Raw genomic sequence first — 14,067 nt, 5'->3', positions numbered from 1 at the left:
GAGGAATCCACCACTCTAAACCATAGAATGATCAATTACATGATATAGCCAATTCAGTTCATAACATAGTTTGATTTAGACAAAATGTTCAGTGACAGTCTAAAGAGGTATAAAACTGGAACTTGTGAATCATAAATATACAGGTCAGCTTATTCCATAGGTAGAATTCAATATAAATGTTTCTGTGGAGGGACTTTTAAATGGCTGAATGTATATTCCATTTCACAAGAATTTACAAGGTAATGATATACTTCATATAAAACATTTCATTGGATGGATGATTTACGGAGTCGAATTGAAAAGCAGCTGGTCATGATTTGATATTTCAGAGGAGACAAATTACCTTCTTGAAGCTACTCGAAACAAGCAGATTATTCAGGAAAAAATACCCTCTAAACTTCAGCGATGTGCTAGTGTAAACAGGATGTCCTTTATTTTATGCCTGATTGCCTGCCACAAGTGTTTCACAGAACTGTGCAGGTTTTAAAGGGCAATTTAAAAGCCTCCCTTGGAGTAAGCTGACACAAGCATGTCCCCAAGGGTGGATGCTCAACTTTAGATAATGATCTAAAGACAGCCACGCAAAAAATTCAAAACTTTCAAACGCATCCACTCACAAATTCAAAGCTAATTTAAGCTGTGTTCAATTTCACAAAGTGTTAGGTTCACTCTAAGACTATGGTGATTGGTAAATTGGAAGATTGGGTGATTGGAAGATTGGGTGATTGGTAGATTGGTTGATTGGTAGATTGGTTGATCAGTAGATTGGTAGATTGGTTTATTGGTTGTTTGGTAGATTGCTTGATTGGAAGATTGGCAGATTGCTTGATTGATTGATTGGTTGATTGGTAGATTGGTAGATTGGTTGATTGATTGTTTTGTGGATTATAAGATTGGTGGGTTGATTGATTGATTGATTTGTAGATTGGAAGATTGGTCAATTGGTAGATTGGTTGATTGATTGGTTGATTGGTAGATTGGAAGATTGGTTGGTTGGTTGGTTGATTGATTGATTGATCTGTTGGTTGATTGGTAGATTGGAAAAGTGAAAGATTGATTGATCTGTTGGTTGATTGGAAGATTGGTTGATTGATAGATTGGATGATTGGTTGGTTGGTTGATTGATAGATTGGAAGATTTTTTCATTGGAAGATTAGAAGATTGGTTGGTTGATTGATTGGTAGATTGATTGAATGATTTATTGATTGATTAATTGATTGGATTTATCGATTAATTCATTAATTCATTTGAAAATAGATTTACAGCCATATCACTGAGCGATTACATCTCCCATGATAAAGACAGTTCTTCCATTCTCAAAATATCCAATATAAAACCCAAATCAGCAACTATTTTGGTTCTCTAACTGGCAAAAAGGTCAGGTCAGAACAAGGCAAACTGGTTTGTAAACTCACATGGCTGCACCTTTTATGTACAGGGATTCAGGATGCCTATAAACAATAATAGGGGACATTTGAGATGACTGGTTCCTCTCAGTTAAACAGAATAAGATGTGCTTTCTGTTCCCTTCGTATAGGTATTTCATTGCGGAATCCACCACTCTAAACCATAGAATGATCAATTACATGCAATAGCCAATTCAGTTCATAACATAGTTTGATTTAGATAAAATGTACAGTGACTGTCTAAAGAGGTATAAAACTGGATGTCAAGGATATTCTACTGTACATACTGTAGTACTGTTTTAGAAAAAAAAATATTGTGGAACTTGTGAATCATAAATATACAGGTCAGCTTATTCGACAGGTAGCATTCAATACAATCTGTTTCTGTTGAGGGACTTGTAAATGCCCACGACTGAATTTATATCCCATTTCACAAGAATTTACAAGGTAATGATATACTTCATATTTAATTGGGATGATTTGGGGGGTTGAAATAAAGAGCGCTGGAGCTTACTTGTTTTGATATTCCTTGATGACCTGGTGGATGGTGACCTTCAGGGTAATGTTCTCATAGCGGGCAGGACTGCCATCTTTATAGATCCGAAACTCAGCAGCAGTCACCACCTCCCCCTCTGGGATCTGAGTCAGGTCGAAACGGAACTCCTTGTAGTGTCTTCGCTGATGGGAGAAATCTTTGTCTTTCTCCACTGTAAAAGAAGACAATATGGTCAATGAGGACTAAATAGAGGACTTGCATAACTGCATAACATGCTGAGATGCAATGCATAAACCTTATTCAGAGCAGTGATTATTATTACTGATATCTTCTTCCCTGATCCACAATAGATCCAAAATGTGTTGCAAAGCGACAGAATGTGGTGTAACAGCAGTAACCTACCTAACTGAAAAAAATGTAATTTATGTAAACTTTTCACATTCCAAAAGCCAATCCAAACATTTTGTCTCCCAACAAAAGCACCAGTCCATTCAATCAGTCAACTGAGTACAAGTAGCAGTTTCCAGACAAGCCCTCCACTGTGAGAGGAACTACATTCTCTGCCGATGATGAAAGTGCTGTCAGTTATGAATAACAGGCTGATTTCAATAATTGAAAGACACTTTCGTCTGCCCCTCCGCGTGAGAAAAAGAGACCAGACAGACTTTTTTTTAAACATTATTTCAGTAAACGATTTGAGTGACTGCTTTGACCTCATTTTCCAACCTAATATGGATGTCCTGTAGTTCCTATACAACATATTGTCCGTGTTTGATAGAAGAAACCTATATTCAGTTATCTTTGCCTGACATATCTATTTAAACTTGTTTCATAGGAGGACAATATAAAATGTCCACATTAACAATTTACAGAAATGATAAATGCAGGTGTAGGATCTTAATTTGACTAATATTGTCACCAGTGGCGGTCATGCCGTTTAAGATTAGGGAGGACAATTTTTCTTTTTATGAGCATGGTCTTATTTATATTACAGCATATTGGATGATATTCTAATTTGCCCTTTACCCATCATGAGGCTGCTACAACCTAGCCTGCAAATGAAAGTTTATAACGTTGGTGCACAGGTTGAGAGACAAATTGGAGTAATCAAGATGACAGACAGTGACACATTCAATACTGCCTTGCACACTCTTGCCTGCATCTAGCTGATCTGGTGTGTAATCATTAGTCCAAATAGTTTCAAAACGTTTCTCCTCCTCTCACCTTTTGCCTTTGATTGTGGACTTCAGTGCACAACACAATAGCTGTGACCTGGCACAAAAACCTCTCCAAGCCAAACCTTGATACCATAACTTCTAATTGCTAAACAGCCTACATCGTTGTCACCATATTAACGTTATAGTCAACAAACTAGAACTAACGCGTTAGTAAACCCACAATCCAATCCATATGTACAATCATACTTTTCTCATTCTCAGCTCAAGCTATTTCTCCAACTGTCAATACATTCAAATGAATAGAGGTACCGGAGCCCCGTAGCTATGTCACAATGGGACGCCGGACTATCGCATCTCAGCATCTGTGGACTATGATTTACACTTTAGCCAGCTAGCTAACGTACAGTAAATAGCTAGCTAGCATTCCTCAATGTTTGAGTCAGGATGTTGAGCAGGCTAAATTAGTTGCATTACCTAAGTAAGTGAAAGGAAAAATACAACGAAATCTCTCTCTCTCTCTCTGTCTCTCTGCTGCTTCTCCTTAATTTTTGAAGAAATGAATTTGTTCAAAACTGTTCAACTATTGTCTTTCTCTCTCTTTTTAAGTCAACTACTCACCACACTTTATGCACTGCAGTACTAGCTAGATGTAGCTTATGCTTTCAGTAGGCTACTAGATAAATTATCTGATCCTTTGATTGGATGGCCAACATGTCAGTTCGTACTGCAAGAGCACTGGTAGGTAATTATGAAGTCGTCATTATTACTGTCTAAGTCTATGAAAGGGGGTGAGAACCATGAGCCTCCTATGTTTTGTACTCAAGTCAATATAACCAGAGGAGGATGGAAAATAGCTGTCCTCCGCCTACACCATGTTGCTACAGTAGAGGGTGCTGTTAAGGCTACTGTAGACCTTCATTGCTAAACAGCTTGCCGTAAGAAGTTTGGTGACGTGAATATATTTAGTCTAGTTTTATCTAAAAATGATAACTTTTTTAATGTTTCACTATTTGTATTTTTCTGAAATTCCCTGAGTAGGATGGTCCTCCCCTTCCTCCTCTGAGGAGCCTCCACTGATTGTCATAGCAAAATAATCCTGCAGCAACAGCATTTGAACGTTTAGTCCATAATGTTGTTTATCAGTGGTTAGGCTATTAGCTGGCCAAAAGTAAGCTACATGAAAAGTGCAATAGTGAATTTATGTAAATCACGAAGCTCATCTGCATTTCCTGCGGTACAGGAAAATTATCAGCAACAAAAAGAGAGATAAAATGAAGATGGTACATCTGTACTATAGTATATGACTGAGAGTTACACTTGACAAACAAAGAAGAGCAGACCTCTTTTTGAACCCTGTCTGCAATCAAAGGGATGTCATCATGCAGTCAAGAAGACACAAAGTGACAGCTAACCATCCAACACTTGCTAAATAGCACACAAAAGCATCGAGGTTGAGGTGTGTTAGTGTTCTGGCACAGCCAGTGAAATTATACAGCCAGTGAGTCCATTTCACTGATAGTCTATCCACAGTGAAAGTCTGTGGTTCCTTAACACACACAGGCCATGGGTCAGGCCGTCCTGTTACAGAATGGACTTGCTCCATGATTAGCTATAGTCAGTAACGTGAAGCAGAAGTGAGGTTGAGTATATAGTATTTCAAGTGTCAGATAGCTGCAGATTCATTCGGAGGGTGGTTTGACTCACTAAAAAGGGTCTGCCTCTTAGGCTACTTGACATGTAACAGTTTCAGTGAATAAACTTTGATGACAATTTGGAAGAAGAGGAACTAGACAAATGATACATATTTTGTCTAATTGCTCATCGTAATGTCGACAAGAGTGAATATGCATTTTTGTGAATACCTCACGTAAATGGCCTAATAATCATTAATAGTAGTAGTATTATAGGAGTTAGTAGTAGCATTAGTGTAGTTAAGTCCATTATTGCTGTAGTAGTAACACTTGTGTAAATAGTCTCATTGAACACTTTACCACTGACTGTCCCCAGAATGAGAGCACAGAGCATTTAAGGCTGACAGTGAACATGCCATGCAGCTCTAAGTGCAAACAGATGGGACAGGCCAAGGTGAGGGATTTTACATCCAACAGCATGTTCACACAAATACCTTTTACATGCTTTCGCTATACAGCACTTTAGCTATATTTCTTATAAGCCTCTTTGTTGTTAAATGTGTTCTCTGTAACTGTAGTTGTTGGTAGATGTGTCCTCTGTATAGATGTAGGAGCTTAATTTGACCTATATTGTCACAGCAAAATAATCCTGCAGCAAGAGGATTTGAACTGTTTAGTCCATAATGTTGCTTGATCAGTGGTTAGGCTATTAGCTGGCCAAAAGTAGGCTACATGAAAAGTGCAATACTGTTAATATAACCGTGTGTTAGTGTGGGTTTTCAGTGAATGTATGTAAATCACAAAGCTCATCTGCATTTCCTGCAGTGCAGGAAAATTCTCAGCAACAAAAGAGTGATTTAATTAAGATCCTACATCTGTAAGTGTAGTTTGTGTTTATCATAGTGGCACATGTAAGCAAGTATAACATTTCACTAGCTCCATAACAACGGATCATAGGCTTTATCGTTTTTTTGTTTTTGTTTTTTTACAGCTGGTGTACTATCCCTTAAATGGGATATACATTACATTTCACTCTCCATTGGGATGTAATGTTTAATGAAAAATGACACAAAGACAAATTAACAATGCTATTGCTTTCACATCTTACTTCCCAAACCCACTGCCACGAGGAATAAGTGCAGAATATGTGCAGCCCTCACTCAATCTCTTTCCTTTCTTTAACAACAGGACGTAATTAAGGCCAATTTAACCAAGGCCAGACAGTCATCTGATAAGTTAGTATGAACTGCGGGTATAAAGGTCAGAGCTACTGAAGAAACATAGTGTTAATCATTCTTACCAGAATGCATTTCTTTAGGCTACAATGCTTTTTCACATTTCAAAACATATAAATACTCCAATGTGGGCCTTATGAAGTACTTTGATAAACATCTATTCATTCAAAATGTATGTGCTGGATATCTAACATGCTGAATGCTTTTGATGTCCCCTTGTCAAATAACCATTGTCCTAGGTCAGTCAAATATGAAGGTTTAAGAGAAAAGTCATGCATTTTAGTGGAAGCAAGACTTAGCATGATATTGCAGTTGAATATTTCAAGATCTCCATAGAGATGAGAATTTCAAGAATGTCCATACAAACAGCTTGTTTAATCAAATCTTATTCAAAGAGCATGGATAAGGTCTTTTAAGATGTGGGTTGTTTGTGCTTTTACCACTGTTTGACCTTGTAAATATGGTCTTACATTAATATCAGGCATCTCAAAGACTGAAATAGAAACTGATATTGAAATCAAAATAGACTTGAAACATCAACAACAGTATCATGAAAAGTCCAGCATTAAGACAAACAGCACAGTGACCTTGAAGAGAACAGTGTGTGTTCCTGCTATAGGTGACAAAGGGGAAATGACGGTCTGCTACTACAGGAATAGCCTACAACTTCTATTCATTGGAAATCGAATTGAATATCATCATTTTCTGCAACAAAATTAATAGCCATGCATATGCTACTGTAGGAGGAACATTTGATTAACATGTTAAGGGTTTTTATTTTTAGTCTAATGAATTCAATCAAATTCAAGAAAAATAAATACGGATTCATTTTAATTCAACCAATGTTGTTAAGTTAGAATTTTAACGAATCTATCTGGTATTTTATTTTTTAAATATAAAATAAAAACATGGTTAAAAGTACGTTTGCAGCATTGAAGGACATATGGACAATATACAAAAATAATAGGCCTATAATATATAAACAAATCTAAACATTAAGATATGAGTAGCGAGAAGGCCATGTGACATAGTTCTAAGGCTTAAAAAATACTGTGATAAATCAGTGGCCACAATATTTGCCATTTGTGGGTGCTGGCGCGCATCGCACGGCACAAATCAGCAAGCTTGAAACCTTTCTCAAGTCAATTCGCTTACCTAAATTGACAAAGCTCATAACCATATCAGCATCGTTTAGAAAGTTGGTGTCGTGAGATGTAGTGAGTGGAGGGCTTTGACTCGTCAGAGGAGCCGCGCGGTAAGGTTGCGAAACACGAGAGTGTCCCTGCGAAGAGCCGTAGTACCCTTTACGCGAGTTTCCATGAGCCTTCCCGCTGAATCCTTTCCCTCTAACCTCTTGTGTTCTCAATCCTTCTTCTTCCTCAGTAGTCATGGCATTGTACAGGTCAAGCATGAACAGGGGTGCTGAAGATGCTTGTTTTCCTGGAGAAAAGGGCCTTGGACGATGTGGTAAACCCAAAATAGAGAGAATCTCTCTCTGAATCTCTCTCCGTTCATGGTTACGCAATCTCCTGTAAATAAAACTAGAATGCACATGGTTGTCGCCTAAACTACAATGAGCGCAGTATAGAAAACTCAAGCAGCTCCAGAAAAGTCCAAGTGTGGCCCGGTTCAAAGGAACGAAAGCTCTCATCTTGCACAAGGATGTTTTTGATGATGATGTTACACAGGTATACAGTTGTTACTCATATATAAAGATGATCTCCATTTCAATGCAAATATCACAATTTCTGAATGTTTTTTTTTTTTTATTTTTTTTTTTACATCCAGTATAACATAAAGGTTATTATGTCACATTACTTTTAAGGAGAACGTCTGCCTGCAATGATGTTCTTAAAAGTCTCACATCAACGTATGTTGTGGAGCTGTCCCTTCTCTTCGGCAAAAAACAAAACAAGTTTTTGTTGAAGTTTTCTCCAGTGCTCCGCTTAAATCCAATGTCTCACTGTCACATGTTTCAAAACAGGCGCATCACATGTGGAATTGTGACTTTCTCTCGCACCTACACAATAACATGCAGGTACGCCCATAAAAGTCGAAAAAGCCCAACGCTTTCATTGAATAGGAACATAAAAGCCCCTTTGAGTGGAAATCAGTAGACTATATAATAGCACCCGTTGCCACTAGTTGCAACGTTTTTTGGAAAATGTGTTGAATCTTGTTTTCTATCCAATGAGTCTATCCCATCCAGGAACAAGTTTTTGCATCTACCTCTAGCGGCCGCAATAAAACTTAACCGACATGAAGATGAATGTGGCAGCTCAAATGTGTAAGGGGAGACACTTGAAATCTGAAACCTGTCTTAACAAGTCAAAGAATAACGACACGGCCATTTAATTACCACTACAGGTTTGGCCATATCCGTGCGATTTAGGAGAGGACATTTGGACAAATGCGTAATTTTAGTTTCCAAACTCAAATCTGTACATTCATTGAATCTAGAAATCTATCAATCAAAGTTCATTTTTGACCACCTACAACATTATGTTGATGGTGTTTTTTGGATAGGCCCATCTATACCGAATAAAAATATAAATGCAACATGTAAAGTTTTTGTCCCATGTTTCATGAGCTGAAATAAAAGATCCCAGAAATGTTCCATACACACAAAGCTTATTTCTCTCAAATGTTGTGCACAAATTTGTTTACATCCCTGTTAGTGAGCATTTCTCATTTGTCAAGATAATCCATCCACCTGACAGGTGTGGCATATTAATAAACTGATTAAACAGCATGATCATTACACAGGTGCACCTTGTGCTGGGGACAATAAAAGGCCACTTACAATGCCACAGATCTCTCAAGTATTGAGGGAGCGTGCAATTGGCATGCTGACTGCAGGAATTTGTTGCTAGTGAATTGAATGTTCATTTCTCTACCATAAGCTGCCTCCAACGTTGTTTTAGAGAATTTGGCAGTACGTCCAACCGGCCTAACAACCGCAGACCATATGTAACCAAGCCAGCCCAGGACCTCCACATCTGGCTTCTTCACCTGCGGGATCGTCTGAGACCAGCCACCTGACAGCTGATGAAACTGAGGAGTATTTCTGTCTGTAATAAAGCCTTTTTGTGGGGTAAAACCTATTCTGATTGGCTGGGCTTGGCTCCCCAGTGGGTGGGACTGGCTCCCAAGTGGGTGGGCGCAGCCATGGGTGGGCATGGGCCCACCCACTTGGGAGCCAGTCCCACCCACTGGGGAGCCATGCCCACCCATGGCTGCGCCCCTGCCCAGTCATGTGAAATCGAGAGATTAGGGCCTAATGAATTTATTTCATTGACTGATTTCCTTCTATGAACTGAAATTGTTGCATGTTACGTTTATATTTTTTGTTGAGTATATTTCCAAAAGGTTAAAAAAAATCTGATTCCCTGAAAAAACAACAGTGATTCTCGTTTTAGCTCCACAAAGTTGCGAATAATTTTTTACTTAATGAGAAGACAATAGCCTGGTGAGGTGTGACATGCGCGAGTTATCCTAACGCTTCACCGACACCTGAGGCTGTATGGTCGTCATCATTGGACAATGGTGTTCTAAGGGGATTTCTTCATTTAGCAGACGCTGTTATCCAGAGCAACTTTATAGTGAGTGCATTTTTTATATACAACCCTGTCAACCACCATGCTCTATCAACTGAGCCACATAAGCCCCAGGCATGTGTTAGCCTATGTATGCAGGGACGAATGGGCTTTTGATATTGCTGCTAAGCTCTTTTGCCAGGTTTACAATAGTATATTGATTGGGTATATAATTATATAAATATCCTATCATTCATTTACTTCAAAGGCAACACAATTGCTTCTACAATTATGTTCAGACCTTATGGAGGACTAAAAGTGCCACAATTAAATAAATAAATACACCATTAAATAATTACTTAAATGTGTCATTAATTAATTAAAATTAGAATTAAATACATAAATGTGTTATTAAATGTGTCATTAATTAATTCAAATACTGATTCATTTTATGTAAAATACATATATAATAATTTCACTATTTACATTTACATTTCATGGTCCTGCGTTGGAGTGCTTCCTGAATTACTTAAAACTGTCAAACTGACCCATCAAAAGTTGGTAGGCGGAACCTAACGCCTGATTGGTTACCCTCTGCATCAAGCCAAGACAAATCAATTCCGGCTAATGTCAGCAGGTCCTGCTTCTACATCCTCTGCTAAGTTTAAAATGTCTCTAACCAACTCCCTGGAAAGTTCACGGAGATCCTCCATTGTCTCTATCCAGGTTGGCCTACTCTACTTCAGACCAAAGCAATGGATCAGACTAGATTCGCGTTAGCCCCGCCCACTGACTTTGATGGGTCAGTTTGACAGTTTTAAGTAATTCATGAATCACTGCAATGCAGGATCATGAAATGTAAATATAAATAGTGAAATAATTATATATGTATTTTACATAAAATGAATCGGTATTTGAATTAATTAATGATACATTTAATTACACATTTATGTATTTAATTCTAATTTGAATTAATTAATGACACATTTAAGTAATTATTTAATGGTGTATTTATTTATTTAATTGTGGCACTTTTAGTCCTCCATAAGACCTAGCCATACACTACTAAAATGTTAACTTTTCATAGTTACATGCAAGAACAACCTGATGTATTATCCAAGTGTCCAAGCTATCAGTCATTGGTTGGCTCAGGTGCAGGTTAGCTGTGCTGTCAATATTATCCTCAAGACATGTAGCAGCATAAACTGTCCTTCTCTATCTTTGGAGGATGCATGCACTCAAAGATTTGGCCTCTATTGGTTGACTTCACTATAGCTAGGCTACTTCTGATGGTGTATTGCTTGTTTGTTTTTTGCCTTTGAAGCTGAGATTCTTCTGAAAAGCGCTATAGAAATTGTATAAATTATTATTATTATTATTATTAGGAATCTATAAAGTATTTATTTTTCATTCAATTGACTAAGCATCCCCATTGATGAAATTATTTCACAGTTCAGTTGCAGAGTTGTAATCCCATTGCGCCATCTAGTGTAAGATGTGTACATCACCTGTTAATGCAGACAACCATAGACAGACACACAGACATGCACACGCACACGCGCGCGCGCACACACAAACACACACACACACACACACACACAAATTCAGGCTGAGTCATCTGGCAACTGTGAAAGGACAGTTGATCAAGATCGGTCAAAGATGTGAGAGGGTGAGAGTGTTAGGACCATCATTTATCATCCCCAACTACCCCAATGACAATTCTGTACTTAAAGGGAAATTCCACCACTTTTTAACCTGATGTTATCTCCAGAACCATAGAAGTGTCTACATATGTGAAAACGGCACATTTCTACATGCTGTATGTAAAAATATAAGAAGAAAAGCTCCCATTATGATGTCATCAAAAGTTATTTTTGAAAACTGTTATTGTGAAACAGAGGGAAATTAATAATATGAGGTAAAAAGTGGTGGAATTTCCTTTTTAATTTTCATGACAAACACACACACACAAAAAAAACTTCACGTCATAAAAAAGTTGTAATTAATGATACCAAAAGTCAATACAAAAGTCACAATTACACATACAAAATGTAATAAAATTAGACACAGCAAAAAAACGACCAAGCTCTCACAGGTAAAGCCCATCAATACACAGTAAATTAGTTCCGTTTTATAAATAACCAAAAATACTTAAACTTGATAGGCTAAGGTAAGATAAGGTACGGTAAGGTAAAGTAAGGTACTCAGGCACGTAAATGTCATATATGCGCAAACAGCAAATCATTTGAAACAGAGCAAACTTCAGATTAAGTCAAGATGTCAACATGTTTCTTTTAGCCCTCACTCTTTTGACAGAAATTTGCTAGGATTTCCCAGGTTTACATTTGTTATAGTAGGTAGGCCTATCCTCTACTCAAGTTACAAAAATACTTTTTTTCTGTATTTTTCATACAATACATGAACTAGTTATTGTAAAAAAAATAAAAAATAAAGGAATATAAGCTGAAATAGCATTGCAGTAATGCGCACAAGGTTTTAGATGATGGCTTTAATATGTTTATTCATGAAAATGAAAATAGCAGCCTCCATTATAGAGATAGCAAGCTCACAGATTTGCCCTGAAATTTTGTAATAATTCTTTAGACGTTGTTTACAACAACTTTTTTTGTCAAATTACAAATTATAATACATTACAGGGTCTATAAACATTTCATAAATAACTACAAACAAATTTGGTAACAAATTGAGGGGTGACCAATGAAAAAGTATGGTGCAAAAAATCAACAACAGGGGGCAGTATATAGCAAGAAAATGTACCATCAGCATTGTCTAAGTGGAGCGCCAACCATTCCTGTGTACTTGTGTGAGCAGTGCAGAATTCTTTACATTGGATGCTTTGTATTGATATTTGGCCCAGAATCCAACCAATGCCAACCAAAGCCATCCAAATGTAGGAGCAATTACTATCATTCTTTAAAGGGACAGTGCACATCTTTTTCATGCTAGCTGTTCCTGTAGCTTTTCCTGTAGACTTCCAGTCATTGTGCTAACGCTAGTTAGCAATGGCTCCAGAAACTACTTTCAAACTGCCTGCAGAGACATACAAGTGGTATCCATGAGTTCATCTGACTCTGGGTAAGTACAAAAAAGCCAAAATGTTGCACTATCCCTTTAAAGCAAAATGGAGCCCATGACATAACAATGCAGAATGTGAGAAGAACAGAATTAATATGTTTTTTTCCACTCTAAAGCCCGGTTTATACCTGGCGCTAATATGGGTCCTGTGTCCTGATCTTGTCCACATTTTAAGAAATGTAATCTCTTATCCGTCCACTGTGCATGCATTGTGACTGGATTTCCTGGCCCCTACCTGTATGCAAATTATTTCACAGCTATTCTTTCAAAATAATATTTATTTATTTATTTTAAGACACATATTGATGACATAAGTCAATGGTGCCATCTGTCCAGATCCGTCTACACGTATACAGTGGGGAAAAAAGTATTTAGTCAGCCACCAATTGTGTAGTTCTCCCACTTAAAAAGATGAGAGAGGCCTGTAATTTTCATCATAGGTACACGTCAACTATGACAGACAAATTGAGATTTTCTCTCTCCAGAAAATCACATTGTAGGATTTTTAATGAATTTATTTGCAAATTATGGTGGAAAATAAGTATTTGGTCACCTACAAACAAGCAAGATTTCTGGCTCTCACAGACCTGTAACTTCTTCTTTAAGAGGCTCCTCTGTCCTCCACTCGTTACCTGTATTAATGGCACCTGTTTGAACTTGTTATCAGTATAAAAGACACCTGTCCACAACCTCAAACAGTCACACTCCAAACTCCACTATGGCCAAGACCAAAGAGCTGTCAAAGGACACCAGAAACGAAATTGTAGACCTGCACCAGGCTGGGAAGACTGAATCTGCAATAGGTAAGCAGCTTGGTCAGATGAAACCAAAATAGAACTTTTTGTTAAAAACTAAACTCGTCGTGTTTGGAGGACAAAGAATGCTGAGTTGCATCCAAAGAACACCATACCTACTGTGAAGCATGGGGGTGGAAACATCATGCTTTGGGGCTGTTTTTCTGCAAAGGGACCAGGACGACTGATCCGTGTAAAGGAAAGAATGAATGGGGCCATGTATCGTGAGATTTTGAGTGAAAACCTCCTTCCATCAGCAAGGGCATTGAAGATGAAACGTGGCTGGGTCTTTCAGCATGACAATGATCCCAAACACACCGCCCGGGCAACGTAGGAGTGGCTTCGTAAGAAGCATTTCAAGGTCCTGGAGTGGCCTAGCCAGTCTCCAGATCTCAACCCCATAGAAAATCTTTGGAGGGAGTTGAAAGTCCATGTTGCCCAGCGACAGCCCCAAAACATCACTGCTCTAGAGGAGATCTGCATGGAGGAATGGGCCAAAATATCAGCAACAGTGTGTGAAAACCTTGTGAAGACTTACAGAAAACGTTTGACCTGTGTCATTGCCAACAAAGGGTATATAACAAAGTATTGACAAACTTTTGTTATTGACCAAATACTTATTTTCCAAAATAATTTGCTAATAAATGTATAAAAAATCCTACAATGTGATTTTCTGGAATTTTTTTCCTAATTTT

At 37.8% G+C, this 14,067-nt stretch overlaps 1 protein-coding gene across 1 annotated transcript in view; it reads right to left on the bottom strand.

The window, feature by feature from the left end:
* The window catches only part of bmp5 (bone morphogenetic protein 5), a gene marked incomplete at both ends in the record, with an annotated part of 43,780 nt that extends 36,183 nt beyond the window's left edge, over positions 1 to 7,597 (bottom strand). Inside the window, 2 exons of the mRNA XM_084141385.1 lie at positions 1,921 to 2,113; positions 7,102 to 7,597. Coding sequence (XP_083997511.1) covers positions 1,921 to 2,113; positions 7,102 to 7,597 — 689 coding nt within the window. The remainder of the gene's footprint in view (positions 1 to 1,920; positions 2,114 to 7,101) is intronic.
* Positions 7,598 to 14,067: the final 6,470 nt, after the last annotated feature.

This window comes from Coregonus lavaretus, assembly GCF_964263955.1.
Source record: "Coregonus lavaretus genome assembly, chromosome: 25".
In the NCBI taxonomy this organism is placed as follows: domain Eukaryota; kingdom Metazoa; phylum Chordata; class Actinopteri; order Salmoniformes; family Salmonidae; genus Coregonus; species Coregonus lavaretus.
The sequence above is the reverse complement of the archived record's forward strand: the minus strand, read 5'-3'. Positions and strand labels throughout refer to the sequence as shown.